We start from the raw sequence: 18,536 nt of genomic DNA, 5'->3' as shown, positions 1-18,536 counted from the left end.
CAGACATTGAAAACATGTTATAAATTGTCAAATCAACCCATTGAATGTTTTATTTAAAAGTGTTTAAGCCACTGAATATTTGTAGTACATTTCTTAATTAATCCATAAAAAACAATATTAAACACAAAATAATTAATCAACAGCAAAAACGGGACACAGCCATTGTTTTGGCTTTATTTTCAATGCATGTCAGTTTAAATGTTAGTTGTTGTTGTTTTTTTTAATGTTTGTCAGAGTAGTTTTAATGTGTTCACTTGTTTATTGAATTTGCAGTGAAGAGGATATTAGAGAAAATATGCCAAATTATGAGCTGTATCATAAATGAGTTATTTAGCACAAAAAAAAAATCACACCCAGCTCCTTTCTTATATTCTTTTCCCTCATTTCCCTGATATGATTTATGATTACAGTAACGTATAGGCTATTTTATAGCATGAAACTATTATACCTTTAAGGGTGGAGCTGCCAGGAGCTCCTAATCTAGATTGATTGAGTTTTAATCTTTGACATGAATAGAACAACAGGTTACATCAGTTGTATTTTTGCATGAACTGCACTAACAAACAGAGAAGCAGCCATAGTAAAGCAAGATTTTTGGTGTCACAACCACTCATGCAGGGTGCAGACGGGATGACACTGAGGTTAGGAATCAGCCCTGTGTTGCGTGATATGTTTTTCTGAAAAAATCATACAAAACATTGTTAACAATTTAGAAAACTAAGAGATTGATGTATGTTGTGGAGGTGTGGACACTTACAAATGAATCAGCAATTACGATGAGCTGGTCGATTCTCTTCAGTGTTTGTTGGTATTGATTGATAGACGTGTCATTCCAAGTCTTCGTGGACATCATATTGAGCCAAGTACTGCAATTATCAAATAAAAGCAATGGTCATTAATAGAGCTAAATGCATTCATGGATGACATTAAGATGAAGCTAGTGTTTAAAGGCAGATTACTTTAGACCTGGCGTTCCCATTTCAGATCTTAAAGTAGTTGTATTAGGGAAGCTCATACAGCCGCTCAGATTCATAGCTGGATAGTAGAAGAGGAAGGCCAAACACATCTCATCTGTAGTTGAGAGCCCCCCCTGCGGGCAGACAAAAAAATGTCAGTTTAATTTAGAGAAGCAGTGAATGAAGCTGCATGAAGAACAGTAATTATATTAATACTAACCCATGTGAGTGTGCTGCGGTTTTCAGTGCTATAAGTGCACTCCACCAGCAATTTGTCACCCTGAAAGTCCAAAAAGACTGTATGCTATTAATAATTATACACTGATAAACTAAGACATTTACATTTAGTCATTTAGCAGACGCTTTTATCCAAAGCGACTTACAAATGAGGACAATGGAAGCAATCAAAAACAACAAAAGAGCAATGATATATAAGTGCTATAACAAGTCTCAGTTAGTCTAAACGCAGTATACGTAGCAAGGGGTTTTAAATAATATAATAAATAAAAAAGAAAACAGATAGAATAGAAAGAGAATAGAGCAAGCTAGTGTAAGAGGTCTTTTTTTATAATTGTATAATAAATGAAAAGAAAAAAATAGATAGAATACAAAAAGATTAGAAAGGTAGTTAGATTTTTTTTATTTTATTTTTTTAAATAGAATAAGAATAGTGAGTGCAAAAGTTAGAGGGTCAAATAAAGATGGACTGCTCGGATTGAGTTTGGCAGGTCATTCCACCAGGAGGGAACATTTCATTTAAAAGTCCGTAAAAGTGACTTTGTGCTTCTTTGGGATGGCACAATCAAGCAACGTTCACTTGCAGAACGCAAGCTTCTAGAGGGCACATGAGTCTGAAGTAATGAATTTAGGTAAAGGGGTGCAGAGCCAGTGGTGGTTTTGTAGGCAAACATCAATGCCTTGAATTTTATGCGAGCAGCTTTTGGTAGCCAGTGCAAATTGATAAACAGAGGTGTGACATGTATTCTTTTCGGCTCATTAAAAATTAATCTTGCTGCCACGTTCTGGATTAATTGTAAAGGTATGATAGAACTGGTTGGAAGACCTGCCAAAAAGAGAACATATAAATGTGACGAATGTGCATATATTTCATACTATATATATATGCTTGAAATCACTGTAAACTGAACAGCATTGTAAGCTGTTCAACTATTCGAATCATTTCATACTCACCAACTTCACTGTCTTAGTTTTGCCCAAATTTGTCACGTCCTGGTATTCAAAATCATAGTTTTCATCCACAGCTAAGAAATCAATCTGTTTCTCCCCTCTGAAATAGACAACAATCTACTAAACCTTTTTTTTCCCCTAGATACATTTTGAGCAAGATCATCGTTTCCAATCCAATTAAATTTTTGCACTGCAAATAAAATGAAAATGTGGTGAGTTTATCTTCATGACCTGGCTGAGCTATCTAATGCACTTTTTATGCACAGTTAAGGGAATAGTTAACACAAAAATAATAATTTGCTAAAAATTTACTCACTCTCAGATATCCAAAATGAGTTTGTTTCTTCATGGGAACAGATTTGGGGAAGTATAGCATTACATCACTTGCTCACTAATGGATCCTCTGTCAGAATGAGAGTCCAAACAGCTGATAAAAACACTGATAAATTGGTTTCTTACAAACACTGAGATTTTTGCTTCAGAAGATGTTAATTTATGGACGGGAGTGGTGTGGATTACTTGTGGATTATTGTGATGTTTTTATCACCTTATGGGTTTGGACTCTCTTTCTGACAGCACCCATTTAGCAGAGATTTAGCATTACATCGCTTGCTCACCAATGGATCCTCTGCAGTGAATGGATGTTGTCAAAACAAAGTCCAAACAGCTGATAAAAACAGTCTTCCACAAGTAATCCACACGACGCAATTGGCACCTTGTGAAGTGAAAAGCTGTGTTAGTAAGAAACAAATCCATTATTAAGATTATAACCAAAATACAAGTCCATAACCCATAATAATGCTTCCTCTAGTGAAAAAGTTCATCCCTGGTTGTCCTCTCACATCAAATTCCACTGACATATTTGTTTGAAACTGTTTTCACTCACTTTATTCACTTCATTGATTCAAGTCGACTTGCTCTCTGGAGAAAGCATTATTATGCATAGAAGACTTGTATTTTAGCCAGAATCAATGGATGGATTAAAGGATTTATTTATTACAAATATGCAGCCTTTCACTTCACAGTAGGACTGCACAATTAATCGCATTTCTAATCGCGATTACAATTATCGATGCCACAATTACATAATCGTTCAAAGTGGCAATTAATCATTCAAAGTCCACTTATGTTATTCTGCACGGTTAAGATGTGTTTTTTTTTCCTTTCTATATGTTAATTGTTTTTCCCATTATTTTAATTTTAGTATAACATTATAATACCATTCATATTTGTACTTTTTTATAATTTAAAGAAGAAACCAATCCGATGTATAATTGACATTTGAGGCTTAATACTATAGAAAAGCACTAAACGTTTTTTCAGTAAGAGTGTTTTCAGCTTGTTTATTTTCAAATATAAATACGGCATGCAGTATTTTTATCAAACAGTGGTATAAACATTCAATGTAAATTGTGATAATCGTAATTAAAAATTGCAATTACAATTTCAAGGGAATAATCGATGATTATGATTTTTGTCATAATCGTGCAGCCCTACAGTACTTCACAGGACATTATTTAATGGACTGGAGTGGAGTGGTGGTGTTTGGTCTTTCATTCTGACGGCACCCATTCACTGCAGAGGATCCGCTGGTGAGCAAGTGCTACTTGAGGGTGAACTGTTCCTTGAAGTGTTCATTTTGTTGTTGGAAATCTGGTTAATTTGTTTGTCTTACCTTAAATGCATTGTATTGTACTCTTAAATCACATTAAAGGTACAACTGAGACGTCTTATGAGCTCAGCATGAGCTTTGAGTCTTTTGTTGTCATTGTGGTACAGGGAAGCGGTTTGTTCTTTTTGTCTAATAGCAGTGTGAGTTGTGTGCTGTAGTTCAAGTCATATGATAGCTGTGTGAGGAACAGACTGTAATTTAAATCAGTATTAACTGCTAATCTTCTCCGGCATCGCACGCAAAGAGCCATATTTGCTTGTATGATATATTATTTGAGTGATATTTACATATGAGTTATGTAAATTTTTATTTTTGGGTGAATTCTTGCTTTAGGTCAGTCATTGGTTAAAAATGTTCACCTGAAGTGTCCGACTCGCACCTTCCGCCCAGCTAAGTGTGTGTGCAGCATCACAGAGAACACCTGAAGATCATGTGGTGTCTCCAGAACCTGTAGAGCACAGAACACAGGATCATCCAGTCATCTGCTGAATCTGATCGAGAGAGTGTGAGTAGATAAACATACATTCAAACCTTTGTAAAATAAGCAGTGTCACACATGCCGTACGTGAGGAAGGATTTGGCTTTGGGTGGGATGGCGTACCAAGGAGCTATTACAAGCCCTGCCCCCAAAACAGCTGCATCGTGCTGACGGAGTTCAGTTGTGTGATAGAATCGCAGACCTGAGTTATCAACTCGACCTGTGTAGAGAAAAGATAAAGTAGTGTAGTGTTTTATAATTCCAAGCGCTTTAAATGTGATATTTTACAATTAAAAACCACAGTGCTGACTGACCTGTACTTTTATTAGCGTTGTTGTAATGCACTTCAAGCCTATAGAAAAAATCACTAACATTTCCTCCAATTGGAAGTCCTGCCACTTCAGGGAATTCAAAAGCCTGAGAGAAAAGGATATGAATCTGAAATACTTTTTGATCACTCAGAGAACCCACAAATACTCAGTCATTTCAACCAATATTTAAGTGAATCATTTAATACAAGCATGAATGATATGTATGGTTTCTGATGCAGAACAGAGACTAACCCCTCCACCAACTCCCCACACTGCAATGGTCTCCATACACAAGTTGGTTCTTAACGATGTGTAACACTCCGCCTCAAATGGCTCTGTCACGCTCGGAGGGCAGCGGTACAGCAGCAGATGATGCACGAGGTCAAAGTTTGTGATCACCGGCTCAATCTGGACATAATGAAAGTAAGTCAGAGATGAAGATGATTGACAGATCTCTGGATAGTTCAGGATCATGTGTGTTAAGTTCATAGACTCACTTACACGATAAATGTGCTGTTTGCGATCAAATGTTGGGGCTTTCATGATCTTGCAGTGATAGTGGGTCTGGTTGGCTGGTACAGTGAACTGAAATGATTTGATTGTAAATATAATCAATGTGTAAAGTGAAAGTTTCCACATGAGGTATTCTAAGTCAAAGAGCATCATGGGGGAATTACTTTCATAGCAATGAATAGCAACAGCTGATAGCATCATTGACATTTTTTGCTGCACTCTACGTCGTTTTAACACCAGTCCAAAAAAGTTAGAGGTTTTTGCAAAAATCATTAAAATATAAATGACTGTAGCTCAAACAGTAGAACAGGCACTAGCAATGTCAAGGTTATTGGTTCGATTCCCAGGGATAATATAAAATGTCATGCTAAATCTCACCCAAAAATGAAAATGTACTCACCCTCAGGCCAGCCAAGTTGTAGAGTTCTTCATTACACAGGTTTTGAGTGGATTTTCATTTTAAGGTGAGCTGTTCCATTAATTCACTTTTACAGGTTAACTCTAGTCTATGCTATAATCTATCATCTAAACATTGTATTGCCTAAATATTCTGGCATATTTTTTCACCACACATTAAGCTTAAAGTAGTGGAGATTCTCTGTTTAATTAAATGAAGTAAATAAAGCAAAACAAAAAGTAAAAATTCTTCTTACATTGATCATAGTCATGTCGAAATACATGCTGTTTGGAGGGTTGACCCGTGGCATGTACTTCAACAGGCTCAGCTCCTTTGTGCCTCTTTGGGTGCTGTGGTACATGATGTCATCAGTCTGTCCATACGCATAGATCAGCTTCATGGGGAGATTCTGATCATGCAATAAAACAAGAGCCCATCATTTATAGGCATTTTAAAACACCTGATCCACACCTGAACCAAAACATTTTTATCTATAAGTTCTGATCTGGACTTTCAGGGTTTTTGAGTTCAGTTCATCTGTTTAAAAAGGCATTTCAACAACAATTGAGGGTCCCTAAACAAACAGGATCAGTACTGACTTCCTGGTCCCAGTGAGTATAGCATTGTGCAGATTCCCAGTATGAAAGCTACCTGAAAGAGGACACCCACATCACTCCTAAAGGCTTAACTATGCTGTGGTTTGCTCACATTGTTTACTGGATCAAACTACTGAGTGCTATACAATAAAAGTGGAGAGCGAAACTGACAGTGTTGTAACTACTTTTCTTTGTAGTTGCATCACAGTTTCTAGATTGCACACATACCTTGGGTGTAATTTTGTGGAAAATTGGATATAAAATTCAGTAAGTAGGTGTTCGGTTTATCATTAGACCAGTTCCAGGAACAGTACATTTATCCAACCTGTTCACTGTAGGTGTCAAATAGGAAGTGTTCCTGCATTATCTGTTGTTGGTCTGGAATAACAAATTTGTTCAACTATCCAAACCTTAATCTTAACTGTCTCTAAAAATGCTAATTTGTAGGTTGATATTATTGTTAAAGCATTTATTTGAAATAGAAATATTTTGTAACACTATAAGTGTCTTTACTGTCACTTTTGATCATTTTAATGTGTCCTTGCTGAGTAAAAATGTGGGAATGTTGTTCCAGGACTCACAGTGATGGTTAAGTCGTTTTCATCACAAGCCTCGATGGACCTCTGAAATTTCATGACCGTTTTCCCATCAGTCTCGGTCAGAGACAGGAGTTTGTAGTTCTGTTTCTGGTCAATCACTGGCATTGAATTCCCCCCAGCATGACGATCCTGAACAACATTAATGATAAACTGTGTATATTTTCAGTCATAACAACATATATTTGTGTGATATGCTCTACATCATTTATTTACATACTGTATAACAGATAACTATCTGGAAATATCTGGTTAAAAAGGCTAAAGAACTCACACTTATGTAAGGGTTGTTTTACAGTATTTCATGCAATATGCAGATATTAATCATTTTAATATCTAGTTTAATGCAAAATTGCTTAGTTGCCACCTTATCAGATTAAAATAAAATATCGAAATCTTATTATCTCACAATGAAACCCAATTATAAAAATTCTACTGACCTACTGCATGAAATGCATATAAATCAGAATAAAGAATATAAAGAATGAAATATCAAAAGAATAAACTATTATCCACTGTAAGTGACTTTGACAGTTATCAGTCTTTACCGTGAAGTAACTGCCTTTGGCTCCAACTCCTCCAATAACGATATCGGCTCCAGTCATTCCTCCTTTGGGGCTGAAGCCAAAACCGACCCAGCCGCTGGTGCTGACCGTGAGCTCGAACAAGATTGTGCCCTGGATCTCATCAAATCCCCACTTCAGCTGCACCTTGTGCTCGGGGTCCAGGTGTTCAGAGAAAGGCAGAAGAGGGTCTTCCAGAGCCCAGGACCACTGGACTGAAAGCAGAAGCAGAACAAGAGATAAAATGTCCATGTTTCCTTTTCAAAAATCTGACAAATGCTGTCTTTGTATAGTGTTTGAGAAGGCAGTGACATGAAACTGCTCTGTAGTCACTTTAACAGCCCTATTTAAGCTGTCTGTAAGCCCCCCCCCCCCCCCCCCCCCCCCACACACACACACCTACCTGATCTCAGTTCTCCTCCTCTCACTCCGGTCTGGTGAATCAGGTTCCTCATTCCAGTTACAGTATTATTTTAAAAAAATTGCATCATAAATTTTATTAGAAAGGATCGTGGATTGTAAAGTGTATGATTGTAAAAAAAATACAAATAAACTTTTGTTAAATTTTGATGGATGGACATTATATGTATTATTATATGCAATTATAATGTTGCTTGCAAAAAAATATTTAATCCAAGGGCGTAGATTTAGTAGGGACGCTCGGGACGTGTCCCTACCAATATCCAGCGACTACTAAATTCTCCCTAGCAATAATTTTGATCAAACAATTAAATATGTAATCGCTGTTGTATTTTCAGCCGCATCTGACATATTATATGCACAGTTCAGTTGAGTGATGCAAACTGTTACCTAAAGTATCCACTAAATTAATTAATTAAACAACAACAACACTGAATCATTCTTTACTATAGCAACAGTAAGGTCCCGGGCAAGTTTTCTGCTAGAATCATCATTGGCCCAATTCATTTTTAATATTAAAATAAAATGATATGCAGCCTAATTAAGACATTCGGCACTCTCATGCTGCTGTAATGTTGGTTTTACCAGAGTTTATCTTTCTATAGGGGGATGAGAGGGTCTGTATTACCAAATAGAATACCCTTAAAGGGACCTTTGGTATTACTTACTATTGGAGAAAGCTTAACAGTCAACTTGGATCACGTGTGCCTTAATAACCAATCACATTACAGCCTTGACGTCATTGAATTTCAGTCAGTTGTGCGACACTCAATCTCCGTTTATGAATACCACAGGAATAAATGAGAAGTTCCGTAAGTTCCGTGGTTATTTAGCATAGTGAAGCCTCTCCTTCATTGACATCCATTGAAACAAAATGCCTCTGGTCTCCTTTCCATTAGCGTTTTTTTGGCTAAAGGTTGCCGGCTTGGCTTCTAGTGTCTTTGGTTTTACATAATCAAAATTGTGTAATTATTGTCTGATGAATATGCTAACATAAAAAGCTCTCATTATTAATTATGAGTATGTTGCAATATACTTCAGATGACCTGAAACTTTGGTTAAAAGTCTATCATAAATGTGAAAATGTAGGGATTAGTTGAATGTCAAAATCAAACCTTCACTAGCTGTTTTGTGTTCTTCTGCTTCTCCCATTTTCTCTTTTTACATTGACTATCACTCTATATGGATTTTGAATACAATCAGATAAAACAATTTCTCAACTATTTATTTTATCATAATCATTATTCAGATTGGGACTTCAGAGTGGGTTTGCAACTGATTTGATTTAGATCAGGACTTCGGAGCGGGTTCATGAATCATTATTCAGATTGGGACTTCAGAGTGGGTTTGGCAAATCATTTGATTTATATGGGAACTTCAGAGTAGGTTCATGAATGTTTTGATTCAGATCGGCACTTCAGAGCGCAGATTGTTTGGAACTCTGGAGCATATATCCCGAATCATTTGATTCAGATCGGGACTTCGGAGCTGGTTCATGAATCTTTTGATTCAGATTCGCACTTCAGAGCACGTATCACAATTTTTTTCTGATTTGTTTCTTTTTTAGTAAACAGTACAAAACATCAAATCATTAAGGCAGTACAGTTATAAAAACAATATAAAGAAAAATAAAGTATATACATACAAATCTTAACCATGGTTTTATTATAGTAAAAATGTAGTGTAGATTACCACTTGTATAACCAAATTTTGTACTACAAATACCATGGTTAAACTGTTATATTTTCCTATATTATTTTTCGAGAATGCAAACAATCCAATGAAAACATCTTTAAAATGCTGCTGTAATGTTGTTGGTTTTACATATCACCTAGCCCTAATTTTAAATGTTTTCATTAAAAGTGCTGAAAATTAAATGAAAGAAAGAATAAAAGGAAAAAAATTCTGGGACCTGGCAACCCAGCATGTCAATTATTTTATCTGTTTACATACCACTTGACATATGTCATCTGTGTTTTGTATTATGAATAATATTAAGTATTATTATTCATTTTGTTGTTTTTACTTAAAATTCAAGGTCATTCATCAGTCAATTCATCAATTCAAATTCAATCATTCTGAATCATATTCTCAATGTGAACTTATTTAAAGGTTTTCATATTGTAGAATGCATATAAGACAAGTAAAACAATAAAAGTAAAGTGTGAAGTCCATTTCCATCTAATAATAAAAAATAAAATAGAAAAAATTACATACAGCTTGCTCAATTTTTTGTCCCTGTGAGCCAGGAGTTTTTACTCTTAAAATTTGTGACATTTATTCAGACAATGAAAGAACAAGTTACATCAGTTCTATGTTGCATTAATGTTTCAAAAGGATGCCCCCTGCACTGCCAAACAGAGGAGCAGCGATGGCAAAGCAAGACTTTTGGTGGCACTGCCGCTCATGCAGGGTGCAGACGGGATTACTTTTAGGTCAGGAAATGTCCCTTTATTGTATGATCCGTTGTTCTGGAAATACACATGGAAAAGAGTGTCAGGTAAACGCAGCTGTGATCAGAACGGAAGCAGTTCAGTTTGAAAGCTTGATATTGTGGAGGTGTGCACACTTACATTTGAGTTCATGACCCAGACATACTGGTCGATTCTATTCAGTGTTTGTTGGTATTGATTGATAGACGTGTCATTCCAAGTCTTCGTGGACATCATATTGAGCCAAGTACTGCACAATTATCAAACAAATAGCACATAATCATTAGGGCAAATTTTAAGAGCTAAATGTATTGATAATCGGTTTTCAATGATTACCCTGCATCTGTTGCTCCCATTGCAGATTGTAAAGATGTTACATCAGGGAAGCTCACACAGGCACTCAGACTCAAAGCTGGATAGTAGAAGAGGAAGGCCAAACACATCTCATCTGAAGTTGAGAGACCCCCCTACAGGCAGAAAAGGGGAGTTTTACACATCTTTCCTCTCTATTTTAACGATTACATAAACAGAACGCTGTAGTATTCTGGTTCTGGTTCTTAAGATAATTTTGAATGGGTTTTTGGTTCCATGCCTGAAATAAGGTCGTATTTGTTACACTTTTTTTCAGTCTCGTGTTTTTATTCCCAGTCTTGCAAACTATTCTAACTCAAACTTTTAGGGAATTACAAAAAAAAAAAAAAAAAAACTAAAAGAGTTGACAAACTTAATGGCAGTGATGTGGAAGTCCTGCGAATGTGGTGTATTATGTTTGCATTTAGGCTTAAAAATTCATGAAAGTTAATTTGTGAAGATTATCATGAGGAAGAATACGACACTTTTGATGGCCACAGAGCTTATTTTCTGCAGTAATCCAAAAGTCAATGGAAAAATTGTATTGGGATTTTGTCAAGGCAACCAGGGTGATGTTAACTTCTTGTTTGGCCCACAAATGTCCTCACTGCAGCACTCCATGTACTATGTTCTGTATCTTTACTGGGTAGCCAACAGGAAAATACAGGAGAAGTGCAAGGAACAGGACCAGGAAAATGAAAACATACTTGCACCCACCACACTCTGACCAATTTCAATATAATGAGAATCAGTCAAATTTGAAGATACATGCCATTAAAGAAAAGACAATATGAGCCTCTGTGTAAATGTACTAACCCATGTGAGTTTGTTGCGGATTTCAGTATTATAGGTGCATTCCACCAGCAATTTGTCACCCTGAAAGACCAAAATGTTTCTTTATTTCACTTATTGCCAATAATTACTGTATATACAATAATAAATAGACTAATATGTAAATGTGGTTTTGTGCAGTGCATATATTTTGATATTTATGCTTGAAATCCCTGTAAACTTAACAGCATGGTATCCTTTTCAAACCAAGCACTTACCAACTTCACTGTCTTAGTTTTACCCAAGTTTGTCACTTCCTGATATTCAAAATCATAGTTTTCATCCACAGCTAAAAGATCGATCTGTTTACCTCCTCTGAAGAGGATAGGAATTAAAAAAAAGTATTTAATTGCATTAAAATTAGGTTATGAACCACAGAAGAAAGATATGCATACAGGTTTACCTGAAGTGTCCGACTCGCACCTTCCGCCCAGCTAAGTGTGTGTGCAGCATCACAGAGAACACCTGAAGATCATGTGGTGTCTCCAGAACCTGTAGAGCACAGAACACAGGATCATCCAGTCATCTGCTGAATCTGATCGAGAGAGACTGAGTAGATAAACATACATTCAAACCTTTGGAATATAAGCAGTGTCACACATGCCGTACGTGAGGAAGGATTTGGCTTTGGGTGGGATGGCGTACCAAGGGGCTAACGCAAGCCCTGTCATCAGAACAGCTGCATCGTGCTGACGGAGTTCAGATGTGTAATAGAATCGCAGACCTGAGTTATCAACTCGACCTGTGCAGACAAGAAAGTATTGTTTTATCATATCAAAAGAACTTAAATGTTCATCACAGTGTGGTATTTCACATTGTAAACCACTCCTGACTGACCTGCAGTTTTATTGGGGTTGTTGTAATGCACTTCAAGCCTGTAGAAAAAATCACTAACATTTCCTCCAATTGGAAGTCCTGCCACTTCAGGAAATTCAAAAGCCGAAAAATATGATTTAAGTGAAAAGTTAATCAGTAATTTTATCTCATTAATAAAGTTTTACATATACATGCTATTTCAATAGGCCTAATAAAGTATAATTGCTAATAAATACTGAAAATGAATCATCCTCTGGAGGCGGAACTTGTCAGTGAATCAAACTGTCAAACTGATCCGATTCTTGATTTAATGATGTGGCTGCAGCAGTTAACGATTTCTTCAAGTGATTAATGGCTTAACTCTGGTTGTTTCTCACATGAAAATGCTTTCAACCTAAGTCACAGGTTCACATGTGAGACTAACCCCTCCGCCAACTCCCCACACCGCCACAGTCTCCATACACTCTCCATCCACCCCAGTATAACACTCCGCCTCAAACGGCTTCGTCACGCTCGGAGGGCAGCGGTATAGCAGCAGATGATGCACGAGGTCAAAGTTTGTGATCACCGGCTCAATCTGGACATAATGAAAGTAAGTCGAATACTGTCATGATTGATAGATCGTTTGGATAGATTGTGTGTTAAGTTCTTAAACTCACTTACGCGATAAATGTGCCTTTTGTGATCAAATGTTGGGGCTTTCATGATCTTGCAGTGATAGTAGGTTTGTTTGGCTGGTACAGTGAACTGAAATGAGATTGTAAATGTAAGCAACGTGTAAAGTGAAAGTACTCACTATCACTTTGAAGAGATTTTCTTTGCATGATTGAGATAAAGCTACTGTATAACACAATCTTTGTAAACTACTATTCAAAAGTATAGGTTATAGGGTCAGTAAGAAGTTTTTCTTCATCAAGGAAACATAAAACTGACCAAAGGTTACAGTAAAGACATTTTAAAATATTTTTATTTCAAATAAATGCTGTTCTCTTGAACTTTCTATTCATCAAAAATCCTGAAAAAAATGTGTCTCTGTTTTCAACTTTGATAATAAATGTTTCTTCAGCAGCTAATCAGCAGATTAGAATGATTTCTGAAGGATCAATGAGACTCGAATAATGGCTGCTGAAATTCAGTTTTGTAATCACGGGAATAAATTACATTTTAAATTTTCAAATAGAAATATTTTTTCAAATACAAATAATAATTGATTTTAAACTGCAATAATATTTTATATATTAATAATATAATACTATATTATAACAATATAATACATTGCTGCTGTATTTTTTAATTAATTATTATTAACGTTTTATCAAATAAATGCAGCATTGGTGAGCAAAAAACAAAAAACAAAAAAAAAACATTTTAATGTTTAAAAAAAAAAAAAAAAGAAGCTTAACCCCAAACTTTTGCACAGCAGTCTATATTCAAAACATACATTGCAACATTATGCTCTAATTTAGATAAATATCTTAATAGTCTGATTTTTTTGGCATCATTTTTTAACAGAAAACTGATTTTAAAGACAGAACAGCAAAGCAACAAAGTAAAATCTTTCTTACATTAACCATAGTTATGTCAAAAAAGTTGCTGTTTGGAGGGTTGACACGAGGCATGTACTTCAACAGGTTCAGCTCCTTTGTGCCTCTTTGGGCGCTGTGGTACGTGATGTCATCAGTCTGTCCGTATGCATAGATCAGCTTCATGGGGAGATCCTGATAATGTAATAAAAACACTTTTACTTGATGTCTTTACTTGAAATGAGAAGCTCTTTTACCGCATGCACACTGCCATTAAATGCAGTTGCAGATGTAAAAGTTTGCAGTGTGTATGTGGCTCCTGATAACTAATTTTTAGCTATTTTTGCTCTAGAATTGCAAGGTTCTCTTTCAAACAGTCACTCGGTATCTCACTATGGGAATGCCCCCAGGCATGATAGACTATGAAAGCACCAATTACACCACAACTGTCGGAAGAATGAACCAATCACAGCTCATGACAAGTAGCCCGGACCCCTCCCTATATATACACCTGTGGTCTCCAAAACGGCATTCTTGTTCTCTTCCCTGTGAAGACTTTCCTTCAGCACCTAGGCTGCGCTGCTTTCAGTTTGTAGACGTAAAGTCAAGGTTGACCTTGCTGAATGCAGTGTAGTCAAGGAGAAAATCTGTTGCGGATTTTCTGCTAGTTACTGATCTTCTTTGCTTTGTTGTTATTAGCGGTGTTTCCTATCCTAGGTAACGCGTTAAGGTGAGCTAAGTTTAGGGGATATTTGACTCAACATGTCGGTGTCCATGGTCTCCGTAGAGAAAGGGAAGGGTGCCCCTTCACACTCATGTCCGCCAGCATGTGGATTCATGATCTTGGGTAGGGATTCGCAACCGATGTGTATAGCATGCATGGGTGTCAAGCATGCCCAGGTTGCACTGGCGAAAGCGGAAAGTTGCTCGCACTGTCGTGTAATGCCGGCCAGGATTCTAGAAATAAGGCGTCCACGCCAGTGAGCGTGCAGAGTGGCGATGTGGTGTTGACGGTGGTGGATTGCGACCTATTCGAGGTCTGTAAACACTCTGCAGCTAAGTTTGGCATCTCTTGGCCTGTAACTCCCAGTGATCTGGGTGTTAAATGGGATATCTATGACCAGAAAAGGCTCCCTTCCCACCTTTCACCGGCAAAACATTTCAGCACTGTCCGTGGTCCCGCTGGGCTTACTAAAAATTTGAGATTTCCAGCGTTGGATAGCTGCGAGGCGTCTGTGTCCTCGCCGGCACCTCTCACGCAGAGTGAGAATTACCACAGTGTGCGTGATGGCTCTTTATCAGTGGAAAAACCCCTGTGTATTCTGGACAGAACAGAACAAAGCGAGGTATCTCACCAAGCTTTCCTTTCTTGCATAACACAGGGGGAAAGCGTGCTTAGAATGCCGTCTCGGGGATCACAGCTGTATATATAGGGAGGGGGTGGGCTCCTTGTCATGAGCTGTGAATGGTCCGTCCTTCAGACAGACGTGGTGTAATTGGTGTAATTCTACATGAATGAAATAATGGAAGCAAATCCTAAATATTTAATTCGGGGTGGGGGTTTAGAAAAGTTTAGATGGCATTTTCTTTTCATCTTACCTTCATATTACCGTTGTTGCATAAGCACCACCCACTGGCAGAGAGTGAATTTGCACTCTGTCCGATGTTTTAGTTTCATGCAGGTGTTTTATGTAGCATAATTTTACAAAGCTAAAATCAGAACATTCTGTTTTGCTTCAGATTTTAAAACTATAATCTAATGTAAATCAAAAACTCCTCATACTATATTTTCATCAACACTAAAATAATAATTACATTGCTGGTGTTGAATTAATTTTTAATTCCTTTTACCCTTTGTAAATTATATTGGAAAAAAAAAACTACTGTTTTTTTTTTTTTTATACCAAAAATGGTTAAACAGGCTCACAGTGATGGGTAAATCATTTTCATCACAGGAACTGATGGACCTCTGAAACTTAATGACTGTTTTCCCATCAGACTCGGTCAGAGACAAGAGTTTGTAGTTCTGTTGCTTGTCAACCACAGGCATTGAATTCCCCTGAGCGTGATGATCCTGAACATGGAAAAGAAAGAGAAATTAAGCATGCATGTGTGCATGGCAACAGGTGTATTTATGATGCTGCAGTTATAGTTGTAGTTGCAGTTTCCAATCCAGTTAAGATGGGCTATCAGTTTAACACTTTGACTAACAACCTATTACAGTAATATCATGTTATTGTTACCAACATCTACTTTGAAAAACAAATATTAATAAATACAATTTATGAGTGTAATAAAAAGTAGACTGTTACTCTTTTAAGGTTGCTTACTTTATACAATATCCCTGCTTACAGCCACAGAGAAAACTAAATATGTAGTTCATAATTAATGAACTACATGAAATACATATCAGTATTAATCCAGAATAAAAATAACAAAATATAAAATTAGATTAAATATAAAATTTGATTTGTAGAGCTTGTAACTTCACTGTAATTTACTTATTGAAATTTTCAGCCGTAATCTTGATGATGTGAAAGGCTAAAGTACCCTACTGTAAATTTAACGATTAGCATTATAGATAATGAACTAAATGTGAAATTCATGATGAATTAGAATTGACAGTATACAGAACTAAATATCAAAAGAATATAAAATTATTTGTAACTCCACTGTAAACGACTTGAAAGTAATCAGTTTGAAACACAAATTTAAAAAACGATAACTAACAAAATTTGAAACATGAATAAGAATTAAGCACATAAAGAACAAAATATCAAAAGAATATAATTAGTAATATAATTCCACTGTAAGTGACTTTGACAGTTATCAGTCTTTACCGTGAAGTAACTGCCTTTGGCTCCAACTCCTCCAATAACGATATCGGCTCCAGTCATTCCTCCTTTGGGACTGAAGCCAAAACCGACCCAGCCGCTGGTGCTGACCGTGAGCTCAAACAAGATTGTGCCCTTGATCTCATCAAATCCCCACTTCAGCTGCACCTTGTGCTCGGGGTCCAGGTGTTCAGAGAAAGGCAGAAGAGGGTCTTCCAGAGCCCAGGACCACTGGACTGAAAGCAGAAGCAGAACAAGAGATAAAATGACCATGTTTCCTTTTCAAAAATCTGACAAACAGTGTTTTTGTAAGGTGTTTGAGAAGGCAGTGACATGAAACTGCACTTTAACAGCTCTATTTAAGCTGTCTGTAACCCCCCCCCCCCCCCCCCCCCTTCACCTGATATCAGTTCTCTTCATCTCACACCGGTCTGGTGAATCAGGTTCCTCATCACCTGGTGTTACAGTATTGTTGGCTACAAGAGAGATTACAATCAACTTTTGAAAGGACTTTTCATCTTTTCATGAAACAAGCATTCAAAAATCATTCTTTATTAAACAAATATTTATTTTAGAGCTGTGATGAACTGTAAGCACAGAATAGTGATGCTTACTAATTCATGACTATGGCAGAGATGGATTAGTTAATGATGTTACATGAGCTAAGGTAAATACAGTATTGTATTTTTGCCTTTTCAGTATTACATCAAAGCAAAAGAGCAGAGGTCAAGAGTTACCTTAACAACCAAATATAAAAGGGGAAAAGTGAAAGGAATACCTTATATTGTAACATAATTATTATTAGAAAGGAATGTTAAGATAAACTCATCAAGAAGGCACAAGAAGTGTTAATATCTTAATGTTTACAGTGGAGCTAAATCCTAAGGATTATTTCAGTGAATGACTGTCAAAAAAGTTTTTGTTGAATGTTGACGGAGCAACAAAATTTATGTGAACAAATCTACTATATTGTTATGATATATTTGCAATTAAAATATTGCTTGCAAATAATAATTTAATCAAAATCGTTGCTAGAATAGTTTAACAATGTAAACTAAAGACGAATGTTTAGAACGGATTTAAAAGATTCGAGTCATTGGAATCCTCCACTACTGTTTCAAGTTAAACTCGAGAAATGAATGTGTCAGATTCAATTCAATTCAATTAAAATTAGACCCCTTTTGTGAAATGGCGGGTCAAAAATGAAATGATCTGACTCAGAAGCATAGCTGTTGTTTGTTTTTGTTTTTTTACAAATCGCATGTTGTTGTTTTGTTTTGTTTTTCATTGTGAAGCTTACAGAACCTATAGGCTATTGAAAGGATATCCAGGATATTAAATCACAAAAAAAAAAAAAAAGAAAACAGAATTACAGATGTGTAACAACATGTAAAAGATGTAAATTGATGACTGGTTTTATTTTTGGAGTGAACTATTCTTTATAGCAAGCAGTCTGTGTCCCTTTTAATTAGAGAGCGCTATATGCACACATCAATCATTTTATCCGTTGACATACCACTGCATGCCATAAACACTATAGCCTACATCTATCTTCTCTACGAATGAAATCTTATTATTATTGCCATTTTGTTGTTAAAAATTATAATTCAAGGAAATATTCTGAATCATGGTGTCGAGCTAATTCTTTAATCTAAACGTACAGTTTTTCATATTGTAGAATGCACAAAAAATGTAAAGTCCATTTCTATCTAATGATTTGAAAAAAAAAAAAGTTATTTATAGCTTGCTCAATTTTCTGTCGCTGGGAGCCATGAGTTTTTCTCTCTTAAAATTATTGACATTTATTCAGACAGTGAAAGAACAACAAGTTACATCAGTTCTATTTTGCATTAATGTTTTAAAAGGATGCAGTATCATAGGTGCACTCCACCAGCAATTTGTCACCCTAAAAGACCAAAAAATTGTTTTATTTCACTTATTGCCAATAATTATATACTAAAATATACATATGTACTGTACAACTGGAAGTCCTGCCACCTCAGGAAATTCAAAAGCCTTGAAAAAAAATATAATTAAAAGGCACATAAAAGTTCAATCA

The 18,536-nt window shown here is 36.2% G+C and overlaps 2 protein-coding genes across 3 annotated transcripts; both read right to left on the bottom strand.

Moving 5' to 3' along the window:
• Positions 1-41: 41 nt before the first annotated feature.
• LOC109052599 (DBH-like monooxygenase protein 2 homolog) lies at positions 42-7,617 on the bottom strand. Of its 2 annotated transcripts, XM_042746663.1 has the most exons (13): positions 7,256-7,616; positions 6,693-6,839; positions 5,772-5,924; positions 5,107-5,190; positions 4,858-5,013; positions 4,609-4,711; positions 4,348-4,514; positions 4,176-4,264; positions 2,148-2,244; positions 1,177-1,236; positions 960-1,090; positions 758-866; positions 42-677 (listed from the first exon to the last, which is right to left on the bottom strand). In XM_042746663.1, exons 1-13 carry the CDS (start codon positions 7,520-7,522, stop codon positions 531-533), a joined length of 1,710 nt encoding a protein of 569 aa, XP_042602597.1. In that variant the 5' UTR covers positions 7,523-7,616; the 3' UTR covers positions 42-530. The 2 variants fall into 2 exon arrangements, with proteins under 2 accessions (XP_042602597.1, XP_042602596.1); XM_042746662.1 differs by having other exon boundaries at positions 4,858-5,190; positions 7,256-7,617.
• Positions 7,618-9,814: 2,197 nt separating this feature from the next.
• Positions 9,815-16,753, bottom strand: LOC109052598 (DBH-like monooxygenase protein 2 homolog). The gene is made up of 13 exons (XM_042746665.1): positions 16,484-16,753; positions 15,571-15,717; positions 13,686-13,838; positions 12,784-12,867; positions 12,546-12,697; positions 12,142-12,245; positions 11,880-12,046; positions 11,708-11,796; positions 11,523-11,619; positions 11,290-11,349; positions 10,459-10,589; positions 10,264-10,372; positions 9,815-10,161 (listed from the first exon to the last, which is right to left on the bottom strand). The coding sequence occupies exons 1-13, from the start codon at positions 16,748-16,750 to the stop codon at positions 10,021-10,023; spliced, it is 1,701 nt and encodes a 566-aa protein (XP_042602599.1). The 5' UTR covers positions 16,751-16,753; the 3' UTR covers positions 9,815-10,020.
• Positions 16,754-18,536: the final 1,783 nt, after the last annotated feature.

This window comes from Cyprinus carpio, chromosome B20, assembly GCF_018340385.1.
Source record: "Cyprinus carpio isolate SPL01 chromosome B20, ASM1834038v1, whole genome shotgun sequence".
NCBI classification, from domain to species: domain Eukaryota; kingdom Metazoa; phylum Chordata; class Actinopteri; order Cypriniformes; family Cyprinidae; genus Cyprinus; species Cyprinus carpio.
Note: the sequence above shows the minus strand (reverse complement) of the source record. Positions and strands in the feature narration are given on the sequence as shown.